The sequence below is a fragment of the Colias philodice genome, chromosome 5, assembly GCF_061535455.1.
Source record: "Colias philodice isolate Cphi_HAF_F1 chromosome 5, ilColPhil1 Martin Lab GWU primary, whole genome shotgun sequence".
NCBI classification, from domain to species: Eukaryota; Metazoa; Arthropoda; class Insecta; order Lepidoptera; family Pieridae; genus Colias; species Colias philodice.
Genome location: NC_143090.1, coordinates 4,089,536 through 4,114,812, shown reverse-complemented (window position 1 = coordinate 4,114,812; position 25,277 = coordinate 4,089,536). Strand labels below are relative to the sequence as shown.

At 32.8% G+C, this 25,277-nt stretch overlaps 2 protein-coding genes across 2 annotated transcripts in view; both read left to right on the top strand.

Annotated features, from left to right (window-relative positions):
* The first annotated feature begins 2,736 nt into the window (after nucleotides 1-2,736).
* Nucleotides 2,737-4,576, top strand: LOC149488393 (uncharacterized). The gene is made up of 4 exons (XM_089695293.1): nucleotides 2,737-2,743; nucleotides 3,442-3,640; nucleotides 3,767-3,828; nucleotides 3,903-4,576. The coding sequence occupies exons 1-4, from the start codon at nucleotides 2,737-2,739 to the stop codon at nucleotides 3,941-3,943; spliced, it is 309 nt and encodes a 102-aa protein (XP_089551419.1). The 3' UTR covers nucleotides 3,944-4,576.
* Nucleotides 4,577-11,271: 6,695 nt separating this feature from the next.
* The window catches only part of pb (homeobox proposcipedia), a 52,810-nt gene continuing 38,804 nt past the window's right edge, over nucleotides 11,272-25,277 (top strand). The window contains exons 1-2 of the mRNA XM_089694968.1: nucleotides 11,272-11,461; nucleotides 20,999-21,615. Of these exons, the coding sequence (XP_089551094.1) occupies nucleotides 21,111-21,615 (505 nt within the window). The 5' untranslated portion in view covers nucleotides 11,272-11,461; nucleotides 20,999-21,110. The remainder of the gene's footprint in view (nucleotides 11,462-20,998; nucleotides 21,616-25,277) is intronic.

The window sequence follows — 25,277 nt, the reverse complement described above, 5'->3', positions numbered from 1 at the left end:
AAAAGAACCGATCTTAATCTGAACATACATCTCGTCTAGTGAAAAATAATTTGATGTGCAGTGAAATATCTACGTGGAAATGTATGTGATTTTTACTAGAGGAATGTATAAAATACGGAAAATGTAGAGCCTTTATTTTAATTAAAATAAAAAGAAATTAACAAATAACTCTGAATATGTGAAACTTTTATTAAAAAATATATGTAGTTATTATTTTATGCTAAAACGGTTTTTCTTTCCGAACATCCCTACTATTTCTGTTCACCAAGTTTGCATAAAATTTCTTCAACCAAAATCAACGTTTCACAACAACCTCATCAAAAAGATAATTACAACAATCTCACATCGTATCTTCAATCATTGCATTCTTACAACAAACTCAATTTGAATATCATAACAAAGCATGCGATGCACGCTCGAATCGCCGCTGTTATTGCGAACCGCTTTAAATATAAAAAAGGGTTATTTTCTCAAAATGTAAGGTGCTCCGAAATAATGATTAATGGTCGCAAATAAGCGGGTGAGCGTGGTTCGAGCAAAAAGTGCATCGGTGCATCGAACTGACTACAATGTGGACTGGCACCCGCACTTCGTCAATATTTGTTTGAGCATTTGTGTAGCCGCGTAATGCTAAGCGACTCTACTGTTGCAACGTGTTTGCAAATTTGTCGGATTATATCTACGCATCTATTACGTTGTAGTATTAGTATTATGTGATGATTTATTGTGACAATGCGTCAATATCGAATTGTGTTCATAATTGAAAGAAGTTCATAGTTTTCAGAACTATGACTTTTTTCCTCAATTAATAGAACTACATAATATCTGTGTTCATATAAATTTATAATGGAATGGCGGGAAAGGATGCGGGTTCGAGTCCCGCCTCGTGATCGAATTTTTTTCTATTCTTTATAAATTTATATTTATAAAGCATTTGAATGCCACAAAACCAAAAATATCAATTTCAACAAAAAAGGTCGTGTTCCATCGTTACAATATTGTATTTCATATTGGTTGAGATGGTTGTTAATCATCTCAATAGATGGCGCGCGGTGTGTCCCTTAGACACATAAAACTGAAAGAATAGAATAAATTCTATTGCTCTGGTGGGTCACGAGTGGCTAAATTGGTCAGGCATCCGCCCCGGAATGGCGCGAAAGGATGCGGGTTCGAGTCCCGCCTCGTGATCGAATTTTTTCTATTCTTTATAAATTTATATTTAATATTTATAAAGCATTTGAATGCCATAAAACCAAAAATATCAATTTCAACATATCTGTGTTCAAAAAAATGTATGTGTGAAATTTAGCAAAGTGGTAGCAAGTGACTATGAAACGTGTTGCTAAAACATTGAGGTCATAAATGTCAAGGCTATTTAATACAAAACGAATAAAATTAAATTGCTTTTTTTCAACATGAAATAAATGGAGGAAAATATCATGGTGTAATTTTATTTCTTCGAATCAAAAGTTCGTCATACATTGCGACGATATTATGGTCGACTGTCATGGCAACATGGCAACCTTTACAGAAAATACGCATAATAAATGCATAAACAGTAGGTACTAAATAATGTTTAATTAAAATTAAACTAACTATAAGTATTAAATTTCGTCCAGACAGAACAAAATATCCATCTTAGTTAATCAGCGCGTTGTTTCACGAATAACACTCCACTAATCAAGTTTAGCGGAGAATTAATCAATTTCTGTAATTAATTTGGAAGGCGATAGGTACGTCAGCCGCAGACCGACAGGTGGCAAATCTACAGGAAACACCCTAATTAGAGTTTAGACCAGCCTTCCGCGCACTTGGGAAATATCAACGGCATTATAAACTGAACAAATGTACCGTTTCTTATTAATCCCCCTGTTTATTATCGTTTTAAATCTTGTTGCTGTTTCAGTTAATGATTTATTGTGCTAAATTTTTGTTCGATATAAACAAATAATAATTAAAAAATGACGTCTTCGTTCGATTGGTGACTCTACTTATTGGTGTTTACTACAATAATAAAGTCAAGAAAATAAAATACATCTATAAAAAAATATTCTTATAAAAAATATTCATAACTCCTTCTTTATCTACATTATTTTAATCGGCATTCTATTTCCCTCTTGCTTCTTATTAAAATATTTATTTCTAATAGGTAGGTACTATTAGAAAACTTCTTATTCTACCGTCTACGATTCTTAAGAAATTGTTGAGAACCAAAGCAGTGTAAGTATTTTATACGAATAAAGATTCTCTAGTATCAAATCTAAGCTAAATCCCATTTTGAATTTCCAGAGACTCCATCACAATTCACAAGCTCATTAAACTAGCAGTTATAAGCCGACGCGGTTATAAAAATTTTACCAACTAGGTATATTTCGTAAGCAAGGCTTCTGTAGTAAACAAATTGTGTAAAATTAATATTGAAAGTTTTTGCACTACCCGATGATATAAGACAGGCAATCTTGTACGACCTTAGATAACTTTAAATCACCTTATGTAATTCGCTGATCGCGCAAAAACTTTATGACCCTGTGGTCAGTTACAACAAATTGTGTCAATGTAATTACATATTCACCTTGATTTCAATCTGGCACGAGGTTTGCTCCTTTGTATGGGGAATTGAAAATTTTAAATCCTCTTCAAGTTTTACCTTCAGTACTTATGATGTAAGCAAATAACTAAGTTTTAAAGACGAATAGCTCTATCTATTTTTACGTTAGTACCTAACCTTACCTTATAATGGCAGGTATTAACACTATTATTCAACTCTAATTTTTAACGTGAATAATATTTAAATAGAGCTGATTTCGTCTTTTAAACTAAGTAACTGACAAGCTTGTACGATATAATATGTGTATTGTATAACTTATAAAAGCTCTATGGGCCATTTTCAATCTTGTGAAAACCAACAAATTGTTACTACAAATTTATCAATGTAGGTAGTAATCGAATTCAAAATGTATGCAACTACATATATGAACACCTTACTCACACAAGTAAAAAGCATAAATACATACATATAAATATTATAGGACATTATTACACAAATCGACCTAGTCCCACAGTAAACTCAATTAAGGTGATGAATTAATTTTTCTAACATTTACGGCCCTTTTTAAACCTTCGTAATTTTTATATTATTAAAGTTGTCGTGATGAAAATTCTTGACATGAAAGTTCAATAGTAACACAATACGTCTACCGTTTTAGAAACATGATTCCATGATATTTTCTCGATAGAAAAAAAATACAAAGTTCTCATTGTTATTTTTTTATAATCTCTGGCATCTTCAAAATAACAAACGTAAAGTTACGACTTTTTGGATATTAACTATAAAATATACAACCTATACGTCTACCGATTTAGAATTTTGAAATATGCGATGGTTTTGAAATAAACAAGAAATACTTGAAATTAGCGCGCGACCAGCCAATATAGCGAGAGCCGCCCTGTACCTTCCTACCCCGATCGCTGCACGAGTCATTCCCGCTACGGCCGTCACACGGGGAACTTGTGTCGCTCGCGCAATCGTAACAAAGGGTGACAACACGATAAGACAAAATGGGGACAATAAAGAAAATAAGAAGAAGAAACATAAAGGTTGGAGGAAAAAGAATGCTTACAATTGGAACAAATTAATGAAGTAAGTTGGTTTTATTTTAAATTTGATGATAATTGTATTATAGACGATGTTTGATATGTACCCCTGTTTAAAGTACATAACGAATGTGTAAGATTTTTTCATTTATAGCATAGATAATCTTTTCAGAAATCCGGAATCCAGAAGGAAAATAAACCCACTGATTGTTCACAATGTGAACCCACTCCTTCGTAAGTACCTTTATTCAGTCAAAAATATATGTTATCAACGCTCTACTGGTTTTATCGCATGATTCCATTTTTAGCAAAAAGCAACAAAGTGCAAAGAAATAAAAAATCATGGTGAACTTAGTAGAATTATGGTGGATGTAATATGGAACAGGAGCTCATTGGAGTAGTATTATATTTAAAAAAATACAAAAAAATTTCAAGAATTACATTTCTTAGTAGGTGGCAGATAAGTATGTTGTATAAAGAATTTGATGTTGATATTTATTTCATTTATACTTACTACACCTGTGCGGGAAATTGCTTAGTACTAAAACAGGTTTATATTCATATTTACATAGTAATGTGAGTTTTCATTTCGAAAAATTTTGTGTAAGTATATTAAATTGAGTTCCTGGGTGATCTGGAAACACAATTGGGCCCGGAAGATGGCGCTGCAGTCACTCCTCCTAATCACATGAACCTATTTGGATGAATATTTGTGTGCACATTTCATTGTTGTGGGATGATTGGTTGATTCGTTTTCACATTAGCTAATATTATGTATTTTTGTTGTAAACTTAATTTAATGTTTATAATACATTATTATTGGTATAAATAAGCCAGTGTTCGTCTCACATTGCTGTACCTGCCTACCTACCCTACCAGGGCCTAACTTTGTTCTGGCTATTTTATTTTGATTATTTGTAATGAATAATTACAATTATAATAGAGTGCAAAAAATAAATACATGCGTCAATATATTTTGTGTTTTTTTTAAATCAATTTTTTTATTTAAAAAAATATCATTCCGACCGCGGCTTTCCCCGCGTGGAATTAGGTTATATCGTGAATCCTGTTTTATCCCACAGAAGTGTTCAGTTCGGATAAAAAGTATCCTATGTGTAAATCCAGGCAATTAGCTATATTTTATCAAAATTGGTAATGTAGTCTTGACGTGATTAAGTAACAACTAACAAAAAAATATACAAATTAACATCCAAAGTTTCGCATCAGTTTTACTGTATTAGTGATATCTTCCACTCTTGACTTTGACTGAGAAGAATTAGGGTTTATGACTTCTTTCAGAAATAGTACCTTTCATTTCTGGGCATGATGTAATATCTACGTCAGCATCAAATTCTATCTAAATCAATTCAGTAGTCCGCGTTATTGAGTACCATTTCATTTTTTCAGAGTAACAATATTTTTTGTTATTTTAAAGATTATTTATAACCTGTATTATTTTGTAATAAAGTAAACATTACGAAATAATAATAATTATTAATAATGTCTAAGTAGTTGTTAAAAAGAAGATTATTTGTTTATAAGCAAGAAAATAAAACCAATAAATCAACAATTAAATAAATGTATAACAATATTATAACTGTATGACGACTCCATACATGTTTGTCCCGAGTCGGCCAGCGCGGCAGCGCGGCGAGTTTGCAAGAATGACTAATTCGCGCACATCCGCGTTCGCGATAGCGAGCTATTAGACTCCGCCCGCCAAGCAGTGGATTTTTTTTTGTGTATCGTCTTAAGGCTTGTGTTGTGGGTACCAGGCGACGATAAATATAATATTTAATAAATACATATATAGATAATAACACCCAGACCCAAGAACAAATAATTGAGTTCACCACACAAATATTTTCCCTGACCGGGGATCGAACCCGGGACCGTCGGCTCAGTAGGCAGTTACTTTACCACTGCGCCAACCGCGGCATTGAAGTATGTTTCTCCATATTTATTTACAGCTCGATGTCAAGCGTTGCCTCTGTCACACACATGACGTTAATATGCCCAAGTTGTGCCCAACCCTTTGGCAGATGCCGTGTGAACCCAAATTATAGCTTATCACTTATTACGAAATTTATATTTTTGTTATTTTAATGGATATCATCAACCTTTACTAGGAAGGGTGTTGTTAGCTGTAAACAATTGATCACCTAGATACAAAATGATCTCCGGAAATAGAATTATGAATTTAAGTATATATGAATTAATGAAATTACCTACAATTACATACAGCACATAGATATTAATAATTTTAACTTCTGTCTACAAAATTTACTAAGCAGAGAGCTGAATCTACGCAACGACTGCCTCTTATTCTAGCAAACATGGGTGAGAACAAGATATCAAATATTTTTTGTATTTGCTGACAGTCACTTTAATGCTATTAAACTCTTTTTTAGATCGGGACTGCAATTAAATGCTAAAGCAATTATTTTACACATAATGAATTTAAAAAAGCATAATATAGTTACATTATTTTTATACGAGTGGAAATTTTGAATAGGGATTATTAATACGGGATTAACTATATTTATTTACAACTCATATAATTTGATGTTTGATTGGATTATTATAAATAAATAAAAAATCCACGTAACTTGTCTTGTACCTAACTCAGTTTTAGGAGAATATTAATTAATAATATCAATACCTACTAAAATAGAAGTGTAGAGTCAACGCCAGACTTCAAACTGGCTCTGGCTGCTCAACTGACCTCAGACTGTTAACTGCAAAACATCAACTGTCCAAATCTGTTTTAGTTAGTGGTATAGTGGTAAATAAGTCATTTAACTTATTTTTATTGGTTATTATACTCTCTATTTCTATTTCTATATCTATTTGAGAGCTACAGTTATGGCTCCTAGTTATATGTAAGTTCATACTACATACACATAGCAATTGTGCTATTTATTTATTTAAAGCAATAGTTGTAATATATATTTTTTGGGATGAAATTTTTGGTGGTGTTTATTTATACTGGATAAATATACGTTTGGTTTTGGATTGCTTGGCTTCAAAGGGTTTTTATTATTGACTATACATTTTTTAAGCATGCATTGAAAATATCTAATGTTAGACATTCTATAGACTATATGCATCAATCATTAGTCACTACAACTGACCATTTAGTTTCAATTGACCCTTCAGTACTTGTGTTTATGTCACTAATTGATAGCAAAACAGACGCACATAAAAATAAGCCTAGACATACCAGCAAAAAGTGTTACAATCGCTTATAGCTTGTAATTACAAGTGAAGACGGTAAATAAAATAATTAAAGTAATTAACAGGCGATACCCTATAATTATACTTCATAGCGTTACGTACATTACTCATGTGTACATATAACGTTCAATGTTAATGTTACAAAAAATATAACATCCATTTCTCAAATGTCTATCGCATAAATAATTTTCAATTTTATATAACACTTTTTACAACAGTTAGAAATATTTAACGTTAATGTTGCATGCTTCATGAGTTTTGTAATGCGAACAACTTTTCTTATAGGTTCCTTCTTTCTTAGAGGTATATATATTATTTATCTTCGTGTTACTACATTTAGATACTTATAGGTTATACTTATTTCCATAAAATTATATAAACTACATACATAAGGTAGAGCGTCTATGTCTGCACTTGCCCACACTATCTACTACCTTCGTGCTACACTTTTTTGTGAGGTAAATTAAGCTAGAAGCGAAAAACACCAAAACCAAAATAGAAATTGAAAACATATAAATCTATTATATTTTAAAGGAAGTGGCGTTAGTTACACTTTTCGTAATTCACGAACGATTCAGTGGACTTGTGGAGTGGAGAAATTTTTTTGCTTTGTTTGATTTAGGTATGTGTCTTTCGATTACCAAGATTAAAAATTACCAAAAATCTAAACTAACATAAAACGGTCATCCAGGCGAAGTGGAGGCAAATAGTTAGCTTATATATCAATTTGTTGTTGAATAAAATAATGCAACAATAATTAATAGAGATCTCAAAAATAAATATAAAATAATAGAGCAGAAATGAACAAAAAGTATTTAAAATGTTCGATAAATATATTGCGAAAATTCATTTTGTGTGGATAGGTAGTTGTTATTTTTTCACATCAAAAACTACTAAATGGATTTGGTTAAAACTTTAAGCCTTAGGTTAGCTGAATATACGCCAATTCGACATCGACTCTACAATCTACATGTTCTGAATTATTTTAATAAGTGCGCCAATGCATATTTTTCTATGCCCTATTTGCTAATGCAATTTAGCAGACTGCAATAAAATAGCACCATCATAATTATTCAATTATAGTTTTAAATATTCATTATTTAAATAGAAATGAGAATAGCCAGTAAAAATAAAGTCTAATGATTAAAACGCGCTTTGAATAGCTGATGTTAACGGATACCGCGTCGTAGAATATTTAAATAAGTTTTTAACTTTGTTTAATTATTCTTTTTATCCCTTGAATATTCAACAACGGGAAACTGGTGACCACAATAATTATTTCTGTATTGTATGCAGCGTTGGCTGCACACGTTAATGTAAAAAAGTTACGTACAGTCTACAGGTATTTTTTATTACATACCTACCTACCGATTTGGTTTGGATAGGTACCATGATACCGACTCATATTCTACCGAAGAACACACCTACTTGATACGTACCTAAGTAGGTAGGTATGTAACGTAACTATGAAATAATAAGGTAGGTATACTACTACTACTTCGTATAAAAATATAGTTCTTTTTTTAAACAGATAATTAAAGAAGTAAGTACTTTTTTCTATTCCTTAACTCTACCTAAAGTCTACACTCGATAGTTGTACCTACCTAGATAAAAATTGGTCATGAAATATCTTAAATTAGGTAGAGTAAGTGCGCCAATTATGGACTGGTTCCGTAATATGGACTACCTTCATTTCTCGAAAACCATCAGTCGTAGGTAGGTATCGGTCTCCGCAAACTGAATTCCACTCCACCAGAGCCTCGCCAGTCGTTTGCCGTTGGGCAGAGAGCGCGCACGCATTAACGGCAGGCATTTTTCGTTTTTGTCATCGCGCGATGTAATTTTTTACCAAACTTCGTAAGCTCATAACTTCATAAAATATTACTTTTTGGAAAAGTGAATTATACCAGGGGAAAGGTGAGTTGCTTTACAATCATTCATAATAAGTTGATATATCGAATAGTTTAAATATTTTTCTTAGCAACAATATTACCGTAAGAATGTATGTGTATTATAATATGGACCACCGGCATGTTTTAAATATGGACTAGTGGTTCATATTAGTAAAAGTCAAATAGTTTTATTTTAATTTGATTGTTTAAGGATAAAATCTACAAATACAGACAAACATGGGATAAAGAGGCAATGGCTAATGCAAATAAAGCACGTGTTTGCATTATGCGGTTTTCGTGCCACAGGGATATATCCCGTTAATAGACACGTCTTCGAAGATCATGGCTTTATTGACGAAGACCTTCCAGCAGTAGAGGGGCCCTCTAATAACCCAGCGCGCGATATAAGGACACCAGTTGATATAATTCCTGATAACCCGATACCTCAGCAAAGGGCTGTTGTACCTGAACCCGATAACTGCTTACCTGAGACAAAGGCTGTTGCATCTCCCACACCTCAATCTGTAATTGAACCATCACCCCAGACCCGTTGATGGACATTATGAAGCAAATGCACAACCAGGAGTGTCAACACTGACTATGAATGATTCAATAGTTAGTCCCTCTACATCATCTAAATCATATTTTTCGCAAAAAGTGTTTCAGCCTATACCGCATTTAAGGAAAACTGTCAGCAACAGAGGAAGAAAAACTACCAAGCCTGCTACAATCTTGATATCTTTTTTTCAATAATTTTGTACCAAATTCACTATGGTCCATATTTAAAACCATGTGGTCCATATTTTGTACACTTTTTTCTAATGAACAAAAATGACATACTTATTTTAGAAAATGTTGATTATTTCTAAGATTTTAATGTTCCTTAAGAATTCTAATATTTGATTTTGTTCCTAGATAACTACCGAACCTTTTAAAATATATAAGGCTGATTAATCTTTATAATTCTGAGTTTTATTACAAAAAAACCTTATGGTGGTCCATAATTGGCGCACTTACTCTAACTGACACCAAGGTAGAAATCTACAAGCAACGTTAGCAACTTTACCGTTTTATAATATCAGTCAAGATAAATGTTGTGTAGACGTAACCTAATTGCAACAAGGCGAACTCTACATATCAATGCAAAACTAATTTCATTTCTTCTTTTCAAAAATTCTTCTATTTTTAAGGCATATTTATTCACCTTCTACCAAACGAACAGAACAACCTATTTTAGATATAGGTATTCAGATAAAAATGAACAGAACAAACACGTTATCCAGTATTAAAAACATAGACGAATCATACAAAGGCAATGCTCAAGAAAGAAGTCTCAAAACGCGGGGTAATTAAGACGGCCACCCAGCGACCGAGGCCTTGACCGACAGCCCTAATGAGCGTTCATGCTTGAACCTTATCATCATATACGTCAATAATGTCGTGGAGACTTTTATATTTATTTAAATTTGTTTTTTTTATTGGTGGAAATGTTTGTATTTTTTTTTCAAAAATGTTTTGAATATTAGCGACATCATATTCAAAAAAGCTCATCGAAATATTGTAAGTAAACTTACCTACGTTATAACAACGTTACCTAATCCTCAAAATTAATTAAATGTTCACGAGTTGTATCTGTTCAAAAACAAATCAGACGCCATATTTTTCGAATGCATTTCCCATGCAATGTCCCGTTCGGTAAACAAAAATCAAACAAAAGAATCGTAGCGATGAGCTGGTTACTAAGTTTTTTATTCTATTTGGTCGACAACAGCGCGATCAAACGAAGAAGGTGCTATGTCGTTCCGAACGCTAAACTCAAATCCCACGTACATAAAAGGCTTAACTTTCCCAAAACAGGTTTTCTTTAAAGACATTTTGTTTTTCAATATAAAAGCTTCAAACACGAGAGCTCCGCCTACACTTGATTTAAAATTAGAACTCTTGCGTGACAAACGCCGGTAACTTGAAATGATATGGTAAAAAGTTAAGCTTTATATGCAGGTATTAAAGCACATTATTCTGTAATAGTTTATCTGCAGTAAGGTGGGTCGATCCGTAAACGCCATTGGCCCAATAGCGCAATGTGAAACAAACAAGAAATGTGTGGGAACGGGACGGCACTAATCAACGGGTAGAGCAATGACTTTTAGAACGAATTGTGGATCACAGTGAACAAGTATTATGTTTAATTTTTTTCCATAAAATATCCAAAACGTAACCCAAGTTCTAATAGAAAATTAAGAAATATTTATAATAATCTAAATTTTGTATATGTTCAACGAGAGAGATAAATTATAAGGTTATGTTATGGAAAAGACAAAGAAAGAAGATACGTTTTGCTGTTTGACTGCGCTATCGAACGCATCAAAAGTGCTGCACGATTCGTAAAAAGTTTTATACCGTAGCGCCTGTGTTATAAGGTGCAAATTGGTTTAACATAATTTCTGAAGTAGTACTTTTTGGAATGATCGGTCGTAAGAAAATGGGCATGGCGGCGAGCGAGCGGTGACGATTCGTTTAGTAGACATTTGACAGTCGACACGCCACACTGACATTCCGATAGTAGGACTGATAACAAATCTATTGATAATTTTTTGTTGACTCTTATACTCTGTGTTTGGACATAGTGATTAAAATATTGTTTTAAGGATATAGTGATGAGTGAAGTGATGTGTTCAGTTTAATGACTAAATTGTTATGAACTGTTTGTTATTTGTGATACATATTTGTTGGGTAAAGTAAGTTTCAAACTTTTTTAGTATAGACCTGGAGCGTAAAAAATATAATTATAATATTTTCTATAAGAAATACTAAATGTGCTTGTATTTCAGATATTTAATTACTTAGATCATTCTTAACACAAAAATATTATTTATACAAATTATTTATATATTTAAAAGAATATCTTATATATTCATTAAATCTCTAGAACCCATACATAGCTACATACATATGATACATATATGAACCTACAATTATATATTATATATATATTAAATAAATCTAAAGTACCTAGGTACCCATATCTTACTACCATCCTAGCATATCAAGGTATTTTCTTCTGCTCTACCATAAATTATTTTGTCTGAAACGCAATCGCATTTAAATATTTAGATAATAATAAAATATTTAATACCTATTGATATCAATAAATTATTATAAGTATTAATTATATTTAATTTAATCTAGTTGCTCTACATTTTTTCCAAATTAAAAAGAAAAACTGGTTGGCTAGAAATTTTTTGAACACTTCATGAGGTAATCAATTATAATTCTAATAGGTTCAGATTGGTATTTAATTTTATTATTTTGTACATACCTACATGTTTTTTTTTCTTGTTAAATGCTATGTTATATTTTGAATAGGTATTGAATATTTTTGGAAAAGACATATCTAGATGAAAACAGTTTCTAGAAACAAACTTATTCTAGTAGGTTTTGAAGATTTAGGTTACATTTAATATAACCTTATAAGAGGCAGGAGGCTTCATACCCATAATTTTACTAAGTAGGTAATCTAGAGTTAGTTACCAACCTATTTGTACAACCTGAATAAACTTTGAATAAAATAATTTCCTTCATAATAAGTTAATTGTTTTTCAATATAATACTGTACATTCAATAAACAAATTCGTCATATTTCATCAAGCTCTACATCACACAATAAATTTTTACCGCTTTTTCTCTGCCATAATAGGTAGGTATATTTAATTCTAAACACCGCTATTCATCCTACATACTAACCAATCTATACCACACATGTACAGCTTAACAGGCTATATTTTGCATACCACATACATTAAAATACACATAGAATACATGGAAACACTGGAAATCTTAAGTTTAAAGTAGCCAGATAGGTCCCGCCTACCGTCGCTGGGCGGGGCACGCCCATCGCGATACCATGTATTGCATGAATATCCTTTATCACACCCCTTACTGTCTGGCAGGTTTAGCTGGAATCGATTGCGTCTAGGAAATTTGTAGGCACAATAGATAGGTACCTACTGAGATGATGTAGGTAACTGGACTGAATAAAATTAATGTGATTTTGGATGTATGATGTAAAACTTATTATAAATTGTATCTTTTATAACACAAAAAACATTTACGTAGATACATACCACGATTCCTATAGGTAGAGGAAAATTGTTTTTTTTTTTTTTTAATAAAATAATATTTATTAGCAAATTTTACATATTCAGTTCACAATTATTTGCTCTGCCTTCTGAACTAGGTTACCTGTGTCTCAGAAAACAGTGCCTTCCCTTATGAGTTCATACAAGTATTATTAAATACGTTTAAACAGAATATAAATGTTTGGAAAATGTTGAAAACCCATTTTTTAAAGTGTAGCTTATTCAATCTAAAAAAAGATGATAAAAAATATCTCACGAGAACAGGAAATGTATCACTTATAGGTACAGGGTGAATAAGTTAACATTTTTATACAAATAACAAATAAATTATTTTAAATAATTAATAGACTCTGAAAAGACTAGCTAAGAGTAGCTAGATATGTTTTCAGAGTAAGAGAACTGTAAGTACGTATGTACAACAACTAAAACAACCATTTCTCATTGTTATGAGACAAGGCTCAAGTAAAATAAATGTATTTTCCGGTAAGCGAGAGTAGCTTCTATTGTGCTATATACAGGGTGTAATCGTTAACTGTGCACAGGCAATTTTTCCGTAACTATTACAGATAACAAAAAACTTTAAACTGAAATCGAAAGTACTTAACCTAATGAGTAAAATGGCCGTAATAATTTTTTAAAAATAAAACGAGAAATATCAATAAAAATATCTTTAAGCCCTCCCATACATTTAGTATGAGATATGAATATCCCATGTACATTTAATATGAAAGATTTTAGCTTTCTCTTTCTTTTTTTGGTTTTCTGCTTTAATTACTTCGCAAATTTGAAGGGAAGTTCATTTAGAAACTTTAAATAGAGCTCCTCATTGTATTGCACAATGAGGACGTTATTTCGAAAATCTGCTATGAATACAAAATGTATGGGAAATCAAATGTATGGGAGCGTTTAATGTAACATTTTTGGATATTTCTCATTTTATTTTTAAAAATTTATTATGGCCATTTTACTCAATAGGTTAAGTACTTTCGATATCAGTTTAAAGTTTTTTGATATCTGCAATAGTTACGGAATAATCGCTTGTGCACACTTAACGATTACACCCTGTATATACCTATAAACCTCTTACGATGTATGCTTATACTTGTATATTATTATATATCACTAACTAAAAAATATATAACACAGTTAACTTCATCACACATGTAAAGACATAAGAAAAGATATAAAGTTATCGCTAAATATATTTATCAACCTTATAATCTGTTGCTACTTCGATATAAATTTTAGACATACATATTATGTATATCAATTAAAACAGCATCTATAATAACATCTTTGCTATCGTAATCAAATATGATTAGTATTCCGAAATTCAATTCAAGATAGGATAATTATTTTAGAACACTGCTTATCTTTATAACCTTTAAACATTTGATTACATCTCAGATACATACATTTTCCACGAATTATGATAAACACTTTTATTGGATTCCGATCAGATATCAGCATATTTGCAGAATTTGTGTTTTTTTAAATTGTATACTCGGCAATTATGTTTACGTCGTAGATATCAGCTATCTCAATAATATAATTATTATAAGGTACCTACATTGCTTCTTTGGCCTTTCTTGATTCAGAACATGAGATCCTTTTAAATATACCTTATCTCACGAAATACAAAAAGTGAACATAGGTTAAACAAACTGTTAACCCACAGCTCACTAGTAAGTAATAGAAAATTAGTAGAGAACTTTATTTTTTAACTCAAAAGAATGACGCTCTATTTCGCCCAATTATGCGTTTGCACACACAATTTGTTAGAATAACAGTGAAATGTAGCTGTACTTTTTCAGACCCATTATTATGCCATATATTGTTATTTTTACTTCGTATCTTTAAGCTAGATATGTCAAAGATGTGGACAGTAATTTATCCTTTCTTTCTCTAAGATTGTATTTCCTTCATCCAGCAATAAATGAAAAATGAATCAATTCATTTATGAACTAGACTACCCTACCTTCATATAATGCCCAACAGGACTAATTCATACATTACTCTCAACATACAGATCATCACGCACTTTTACGACTGGAAGCACCCTCCACGATCCATCACAAATCTCAGCTGACGTTTACGACCTCTCTTATGACCTATACCTTCCGTTACATGATCACTACACTCACGGTTTGTCGCTTACCCTTTATGGATAGAATTTATTGGTTTTATATTGCATTAATATGTGAATGAGAAACTAGCTTTGTACCCGCGACCTTATTACAAAGAAAATTCCCAAGGGATTAGGATGTTTCAGCTAGGTAAAAAGTGCTCTATCTCTATATTACCTTCTATGTAGCCTCCTAAATAGTTAGAAGGCTACATAGAAGTTAAAAAAATAGCTGCGTTGCGATCTGAAAAACAAACAAACATACCATCGCATTTTACATATTATGAAAAAAATAGCGAGTAATAGTAACGATCTTTAAGCTTATAAGTTAAGTTACATAAAAGTGAATACGTACCTCATTTACACGTATCTTTCTGAGTTTTTGAGGGTATAAAAAAGAACGTCGTATCTGCAGAGTGTTGATTTATGATATTTCTTTAAAAACCTAGTCATTCCTTTCAAGGCTATATGACCATGAAACACGTATTACAGCAAAAAAGTTATTAAGAGTTGTGTAAGTTTTTGTTGACCTTCAGATGAGATAGATTAGAAAGTTAATTGTAAGCACAAATGTAACCAAGATGGCCGCGATAATTTCTAATGCAGGAGTTTCCACTGCAATAATTTTCGCACACGCTTTTCTCTTGAATTGAAAAGGTTTAAATAAATATATGGTGTATGCTTACCTGATGTTAACTTCAGGTTAATTGCAAGGCATTTAAATAATATAAAGCAAAGTGGGAGAAATTTTTCTCACACCGACAATTCCTATCCATAGGACTCATAGGACTCAGGGGTAATTTTACGTCATTTCATTTTAATATAAATTAAAAAAGTGAAGTCCCATGTCCCCTAGTGAGGTAAGGGGCAGATACATTTATACATCTGTTTCACTGATCGATTTTCTTTAGGGACAAGTAGGTGATCAGCCTTCAGTGTCCTGACAGACCGAGACATTTTTTTCAGGACCCCTCGGTGTTACGCTCACGCGTCAACCACTGTACCAAGGAGGCGGTCTTATATAAATTTTAAAATTATAAATCCATACTAATATTATAAATGCGAAAGTAACTCTGTCTGTCTGTCTGTTACTCAATCACGCCTAAACTACTGAACCAATTTTCATGAAATTTGGTATGGAGATATTTTGATACCCGAGAAAGGACATAGGATAGGTTTTATCCCGGAAATCCCACGAGAACAGGAACTATGCGGGTTTTTCTTTGACAGCGCGGGCGATGCCGCGGGTGGAGAGCTAGTTTAATATAAATTAGGCCATATAAAATTGTATAAGTTAGCCGCATACCTAGTTAATAAAATAAAAAAGATAGTAGTAGGTACTAGGTACTATTCTATACTTACTGCAGGTTAATAAGAACCCTCACTATTTATATACAAAAGGTAATTAAAATGTTAATGCACTTTATTGCTATGGCTTATTTCACCTACCAATTCAAAAAGATACATAAAACATATGTACCTTAAACACAACAAATCCACACAAAATATTTAAAAGACAAATTAAGAAGAACAGATTAACTGGATTATGTCAAGGGCCTTACAAATATAATTTTATATAAATTGAAAAGGATACCGTGGGATGTGGTACAACGTGGGTCTTCAATGATCTACGTGGGAACAGTAATGAACAATGATATGGCGCTAGATATTATCAGATTCCTTGAAGTCTCGACGTTTAATGATCTCTAGTATACACCCATAAATATATGTAGGTATACTATATGCGTATAGCTAAGGTTCTTACACCCACTTATAGACTGTACCTACCATACTATAGCTATAAGGTTCTATAATATGATTATTGAACCTTATATTGTGTATATAGAAAAGGCTCAGTTATCGGGATTCATCGGGATAGCAAAATAAAATATGTAGTGACTTTGAACCTGAGTTTCGTTTATTTGTGCTATGTTAAATATCTGAGAACTTAATAGAACATCAGGCTCGCTCTGGCAAAGCTGCAACTTCAGTCTTCTTCTTCAGCCTTTATGATAATAACACTACGTATTCAAATTAATAATAGAACCTAGGTACTGTTGTTTTTAATTTTAGGCTTGTCAAAATGTTGCCAAAGAAAGAAAGGTTTAGTTTTAGCTTCATTTTCTATAATAATATTGAAGAGATAAAATGAAGCCTCCTATAAAGTAGAACTTCACAATCTACTTATCTATAGCCATTCATATAAGAAAGATTTACTTGAATAGCAATACGTTTACAAACAATGACTTTGCTACAAATAACAAATAATATTATATTACTTACCACATACCTAATTTAAATAAAAAAATAATCACGAATTCAGAAGTAAATTAGTTTTCTTAGATCGTGGATGGCTTAACAGTGGATATAACATACCTACATGTAGATTGTTTTAAAGCTTCTGTAATAAAAATAAAAGATTCCTTACATTTCCTCTTTCCATACGGAGGAATTTCTGCAAAGATCGTAGAGCCATGTCATTCTTATTCTAAATCCTATTTATTTTCAAATTTTATTTTGGTAATTTTGATCGACATCAGAATCTCTCTAATACCATACACATTTACATATTCCTAAGAAACAATTATATCTATAGTTGAGATTACTGAAGAATTACATACATAACCTAAAGTCAAAAACAAATCCATTTTTGTATCAAAGAATACTTCACTCAACTACTCAAAGGATGTAAATCCATGGATGCGCCCGAGTACAATAAGGTATTCCCTCCAGTCTATATTCAAAGTGCACAAGCATTACATAAGCGGTATCCCATATATTATACCTATATATTATACAGTGGGCGGTGTCCGCACTCCGCACGCCATTCCATGAGTATTCCCCGAAGAGGAAATCGTTACGGCAAATTGGAAGCTAACCACTAGTTACTAGCTAAACACTACACTCCTACACGCACTACCTTGCCTTAAATAACTAAATTGACGGTCATTTCTCCTTCTAAGAAAATTGTTACGTAATTCCAGAAAAACTCATTGGTTCAATAATCGTAGAGCTATTTTTCATGTCACATAATTAACATAAAAATTCTTATTTATTTATTTAACACTTTATTGTGCAATAAACCAGGTACATGAAATAACAATTTACAATACTTTCTTGTAGAAGTTATATGTAACTACTGCATTTCGCAATGTTCTTGTTCAAATCAAACGCAAGTAAAAAATGTAATTATATTAAAGAATAGATATAGACTAATACACCTTACAGACTAATATCACATTATATTATCACTAAACAGTTTGAAAATTCCCAGCCATCTCACCCTCATGCAGGTTATGACAATATCCCACACATTAAATTAGCTTAACTGCTTTTCGCTCTTACATTTCAATGACGGCGTTCAGAAAATAGCGCCATAAACAAATTCATAAGGAGGCTATGCTCTCGATTTTATGCGTTTTTAAAGGGGAACCCCGCGGAGCCCCGGGAAAGTGAAACGCGGCGTAAAACCGACTCCCTCGCGGAAAACAACAAGGAAGGATATACAGCTTGACAAACTTTTAAATTATCTTCGTCTTTATCATAATGTAAAAAATGACAATTTCCTGGCTGGCGAATGGAACATGAAAAAATAAAAACGCTTTCCTAATGCTTTATTAAAATTAGTTTGTACATGTGTTAGGTACCTATCTACCACAAGAATTTGTACCTAATCGTTTATAAAGCAATATTTGCCCAGCAATATTATGATTTGTTACATATCCGCTGTTTCACACTCATTCGTATGACAGGAAACAACACACTTTTAAAGAAATTACATTTCATCGTGCATCCGTATACGGAAAACGTAGAGGGAATTTTAATTCGACGCAGACCCATACACATTAAAATAGGTTTAACCGCCAGCCGTTCCACTTTCGAAAAAATAAAATAAAACAAAAAGGCGCGATCCCGCCATACCTCGCGGGCGAACCGCAAATTCCACGGGAAAAAATCGTATTTCGAACGTGGTTTGAATTTTAAATTGACATTCAGCGTGAAAACCCGTTTCCACCCAGGATTTTGTGAACATTCCCAGTTCACTGGTCGTATTAGGGTAACACTGTAATATTGCCATGTATGCGGACTGTTCGCAACTTGCAAACTATTAAGCTGACGCCTCACGACTTATCGCTATCATAAACACAGAATAAACTGAAACACATAACACGTACATACCATTTAGATATAGTTTGAAGTTGTCGACTGACAGTTAACCATAGTAAGCACTATCACAGTTGACAGATATATACTACGTACATACAGTTAGGAAACTAAGCCCCCCCCCCCATGAAATTATGACGTATAGCTATAGGGCTGTTACTTTTTGATATTTAACCGACTTGAAAAATAAAGGAGAAGGTTATCAATTCGGCCTGTATATTTCTGTTTGCTTTTTTTCACAGTTGATTTTGTGGTAATTTGGAGATTAAAACCCGTTAAAATACAAAAATGGTGTAGCCTAAATATGAATTTACAAGAAGAAACAATCCGAATTAATACAGCTTGTAAAAGTAAATACGTTTTTATCAGTGCTATATTTCGAAATCTAGTTTTGTTATGGACGCCGAAGGCTATTTTAATGTACCTAAATTATTTATAATGCTTGATATTTGTATTATACATATATTCAATAATTATTTTAAACCAGAATTTACAATACTTGTATGTAGGTATACCTACTAAATTATTTTTAAAACGATAAATTAAATTAAATTAAAAAACACAAAATATGCAAAAATAAATTAAAATTATTATTATACGAGCATAGAACCTCTACCTTTTTGTTTTAGGAAGAAAAAGAAAATAGTTTGACAGGCTTAGTGCTTGAAAAAGTGGAGACGCCACGTATCGATAAAAATACAATAATTATTATATCTATCTTTTTCTTCCCTAATATTTACGTAATTATGCACATAAATTTAAACAAGATTTTTTTAAGGTTTCCTTTTTTTATATTTTCGTGCTCTTCTAGATTGCGTAAAAAATAGATGCGATCTTTAAACAGACTGGACTCCTAATAGGTACTATTTGTAGCTATCATTTTGATAGAAAATATGTCAACATAATATAAAACTCATACTGCCATATCTATAGAAATTAAAAAATAGTCTCTTTTTAACTTGTAGTCAGATATGGTATTTACAAATATATTTATTGAAAGGGCTACAAACTGAAACAATCGATATTTATTTAATGTGAATTGACATCACTTTAAACTTTTTTCCATACTATATTCAAAATCTGTGGATGTGTCACCCGCTACTATCGATCCCCCTCAATACCCTTGTAAACACGCTTGATGGGGGGGGGAGCCATTTCGAACATTTTGTATGAAGTTTCCTTACTGTATGTATCTGTATATTGTGGCACTATGGTTAACAATGCTTACAAATACCTACATACCTACCTAGTTACATTTATCTTGTAATGGCTAATGATTGTTTTTCTAAAATCATCATTAGAATGAGTCCAACGTAATATTATGTAGTAGGTACTCAGTTGAATATGAGTTACACTGTATACGTGTCACGTAGTATCATAAAATTTGTATAATTTCCATATATTTTCCTCTCATTGCAATTTTCATTTGACTGTGATGTGTTCATTATCTCATCATTCTCGTTCGTTGTTCAGCTGAGTTTATGACAATTTTAATAACTTTATTGTTGTCGACATTAGGTACGCGCTATACACTCCATGATGGCCGCTAAATTATAATAAACAATTTGAAGCGCTCATTATTCCCTCGCTCATCACGACTCCGCCGAAATTATTCGACACAAAACCGCGGTAATGTCGAACGTCCACGAATAATTGCTGAATAAACCACAGACAGCCTTCTCTTGTTACAATTAATTTTGCACTTTACTATTCAGCGGAACGTCGAACAATTACGCGTTGTTTATTTAATACAGACAAATTACTTCGATTATAAGTTCATAGAGCTATCATTTAATCAATTTAGACTAATAAACCGCTTTATATACTAGAATAAATATCTGTTTCAGATAATATGCTGCCTTCGAATTATGTACCACTTATCCTGACCCGTGTACAAAACCAGAAACTGTGAACGAAAATGCTAGCGCATGCAAAGCGTAAAGTGAGGTCGCTACACGAATGATCGCGGTCCAAGAGACAGCTATGCAAGAGATATGCAACACAGCCGCACTGCCACTCGACAGTAACCCTTTAGTGCGTAAAATAAAATGCGAAGAGTTCCCAGTGAGGGGCAAGCAATCCACAAGAGTTGGCATGGGGGTGCGCGATGAAATGGAAGAGGATTTCGCAGTGAAGGCGAGGAACACTCCACCGATGGGGCCTGCGCCGGGGCAGGAGCATCGCATGGAGCATGGCGGCAACGGGTTCTGGCTGGCGGCGGTCACTGCGGCCGGGGCGCCGCATCCGATGCTCGAAACTTGCACAGAAACCGGCTTCATCAACAGCCAACCGTCTATGGCCGAGTTCATGACGGCCCTTCCACAGCTCGGTGGAGGAGAACTCAGCCCACAGCACACCCCTCCAGGATACGGCCCCGATTTACCTTCACCTGGTGGCGGTTTAAATGTACCTGAGTATCCGTGGATGAAAGAGAAAAAAACGACACGAAAAAGCAGTCAACAAGGTAAGACATTTTCACTTAATATGCATTTTTTGCCATACAAGAAGCGGTAAATTTGAAAATAAAACGTGAAATGACACTAAATTTGCAAAATTATATGTAAACAATACAAAGTGAATATTAAAGTAAACAGATTGTCAAAAGCTCTTTAGTACTGTAAGTAACTACTCAATAGATAACTGCGGAGGAATTATAATGATTGTGCCTTTCAACGGTTACAAATGGCCATTCAACCATTGTGTTCTGGTTCATGGTCCCAGGGTTTCTTTAATGAACGTCAAATTACTCTGAAATATATTGAATTGCAGCGACGACATTTCGTGTAGATAACCGTTGATCTGTGAGTGTGGGATTATACCGTCTGGTGGTAACAGAGTCAACGGTAGCGAGTCTACCACTCCGTGTAACGGAACGGAATATTCGACATGCACTATAAACACAAATTATAAGTGAGAACATTTGAAAACATAATTTTTACATATCGAGTATTCTTGTAAATATAGCTTCTGCTCCTGAGATAGGCAGGTTGATAAAACAAATAACACGCTTTTGTATTACAACTTAATAAGTGCGATTAAAAATAGATTTTGATGATGTAATTTGTATCTAGAGAGTATTTACGAGTGCGATTATTAAACAAGATATTTTTCTGAAATAACTAAATATCTACACAAATAGGTAATGTAAACAACATCTATGGTTCTGGTAGCTGACATGATTTTGTATGCATAAAAAACACATATTGATAAAAACTACATCAAAAAGCTATTCACCCTCAAAACACAGTCCCAATAAAAGTTTCTCACAAAACAATTGACCCCAAATTTGTCTGGGACACAAAACATGAGCTCGATCCATCACCATCCGTCGAGAGACGACCTCACCTGGCAGTTGGCACTCATACGTCATGTATGATCAAATTGCTTTAAATAGCCCCTAATAATTATTAAAGCTTGCTTTTGTCTGATATTAATAAAAAAAATGCTTTGATATTGAGAGTTACGAAGATTTCAAATGATAAGACGTTGAATATAAGAAGTAAAAATTGATAATTTTTTTTACATGATTATATTTATCTCTATAATTCTGTGATTTATTTAGATCGGTTGATGATTGAAATAACCTATTTGTCCTTAATCAAAAAAAATAATCTGCTTTCACCATATTGTTGACCAAACAAAGCCAGAAAAAAGCTTTAAAATATCTTAAAAATTGCTGAAATATCCAAATTGAAAGGGATAACACGAAAAATATTGGCAGTCAATAACTCATATAATAGTGTTTCAAAATATATTTATTTATATTTGTTGATGCGATGAACGCGCGTCAGTTGAACGGGAGCTGAGCCTCCCGCGGCGCGCGCTGGGGGGCACTCAACTTTGAAAACTATGCATATATCATATTATCACATTCTTACGACATATCAAACTTTTGCACTTGTACACTTGAAGGCTTAAATTTTATCTCTTTTTTAACATTTTCGATAATCGTAGGGTAAAAATTAAAAGAAAATCTGTCTCAGATTAACAACTTTAGACTTACAAATGACTTGGATAGACTTTGATCTTCAAATTTTTATGAGATTTCGAAAAACTGTTCACAAATCTCATCACTCCAAAAAAAAAGTTTAAAAAATGATCTCCAAAAAATGTGCAAATCCCAGACTGTTACGCGTTTTAATTTACATTCTTATTCGTATCGGATAAACAATTTTAAATCTTGTTTTAAGTGGATTAAAATACAAAATAGCTCCAGAAGATAGTTGCGAACTGCTACCGGGGGCAATCCATCACTGTCGCTATCTGGCGATGCACGCTCCTCTATGCAGCTTTGTACTATACTCGGATATTGGATTTACTAAGTTTTGACTGATTCCTTAAATTGTGTTGTACTTATTTCTTGGAGACAGCTGTATACCTTTGTTGACGTGTGTTGCACAAGTTTTACGAAATATTCAACCGCAATTGATGCAATACTACAAGCTGTAGTCATCACCCAAAAATTGGTACTTACTAAAATAAATGTATTGGAATTGTACAGAATCAGTTATAAGATTAATTCATTATTATTTGAAAACAAATCAAACAAAGACAACAGAAAAATATTCTTCATTCATCAATATCAATGAAAAAAGAATTAAATCATGGCGCTTGAATTAAAACTACAGCGGCATTAAACAACGAACAATATTCATAATTTCATCCACTCCTATACATCCGTATGAAAAGTGGAAAGAATGATAGTAAAGGTATCTAGGGACATGAAACAAATCGTTCCCGCGACCACGCCTCCGACACTGTCTCGGGAATCGAAATTAAAACGAACGCCCTTACTCGATCGATCATTTCGATTCATCTTTAATACAATGTATTTTTGCACTGCCTCAATTTGTAGCTCGCTTGAGTGACGTGTGATACGAATTTTAATCTCGACTTCTTTTATCGATTAAAAACCGCCGCGATGTAGCGAATTGTTTGATTAAATTGGCTCGGCTATTTTTGTGTTGAAACTGGCCCTGTTTACAGGGGAAAATTGTTGTGCCACTACATTTTATAAGACAAAGTCTGCCAACTAAAGTCTTCGACAGAATTAGATCTTCTTCATAGGAAGATGCGAAAGTTCGCCATCGAAACTTCCTATACTGTGTCCTAACTGATAACTCCTACATCGTGAATACAAATACTTAACCTACAATCATAATTTCATAATTGTAAAACATATACATAATTTTAATACCTATTATGAAAAAGAAAATCTAGTGTTTCGCAACACTGAATTATAACGTGGCATGACATTTACATACCTTTTATTAAATTAATAGACGGAGCTCTAGTTTTTTAGAATTTAATAAAAGTTATATCTTCATCAAATACAAGTCACATTTCAATAACTTTCTCTAAATAGGGACATCAATTTTCTATAATAAAATATCAATGGTCACTAGTTCCTAGATTGTTTTGTTATATAACTTACATTCGTTTTCGTTTCGCCTCTATTATAAAGGAATATAAAGGAAGTTTTACACCAAATTATCCAAACCGCAACCTTTCAAGTGTCCATTCTTACACAACTCAGCACGACCATTGTAAATAGCAACAAAACTCGTGTTTACACTTTCATTTTTGCAATCCAATTATTCGCAAACAAAAAAATTGAGCAAATCGAATCTAATAGGGCAGGTAGTTTCATCTTCCTTGTAGCCTCAGAGTAATAAATCTTTTGGCGGCCGCTCTTTGATTTATGTGAAAAATGACCGTAAATTTGAGGTTAGGTCGACGTCATAGGGCGGATATATTCCAATCATACATGTCTCCCCACAATTATATAGAATTGAACACAGAATATTTTTCTAATTATTGCTTTTACGTTAAGTAGACACCGGTCAAGGCAATCTTGTTTCCATAGCATTATTTATTCATGTAAAGATACTAGATAGACACGGAGGTCTATTTCTAATGAATGTTATAACTAATATGTATCACGCTATATATCATTAATAATATACAACACGATGAAAATGAAGTAATTGCCTAAATAGGATATTTTCAACCAAGAAAATGGATTCAGTACATCATTTTAATACCAACTATACATCAAGTCAGTCTAGTTATCTACGTTCCAAACCGTCAAATAAATCAAGTGTACTACAAACTTTCCAAATACCA

What these genes read in the sequence shown, in the direction of transcription:
- LOC149488393 (XM_089695293.1), top strand. An exon ending in AATTGGAACAAATTAATGAA is followed by an intron (nt 3,641 to 3,766) that starts GTAAGTTGGTTT and finishes TAATCTTTTCAG; the next exon opens with AAATCCGGAATCCAGAAGGA. An exon ending in CAATGTGAACCCACTCCTTC is followed by an intron (nt 3,829 to 3,902) that starts GTAAGTACCTTT and finishes TTCCATTTTTAG; the next exon opens with CAAAAAGCAACAAAGTGCAA.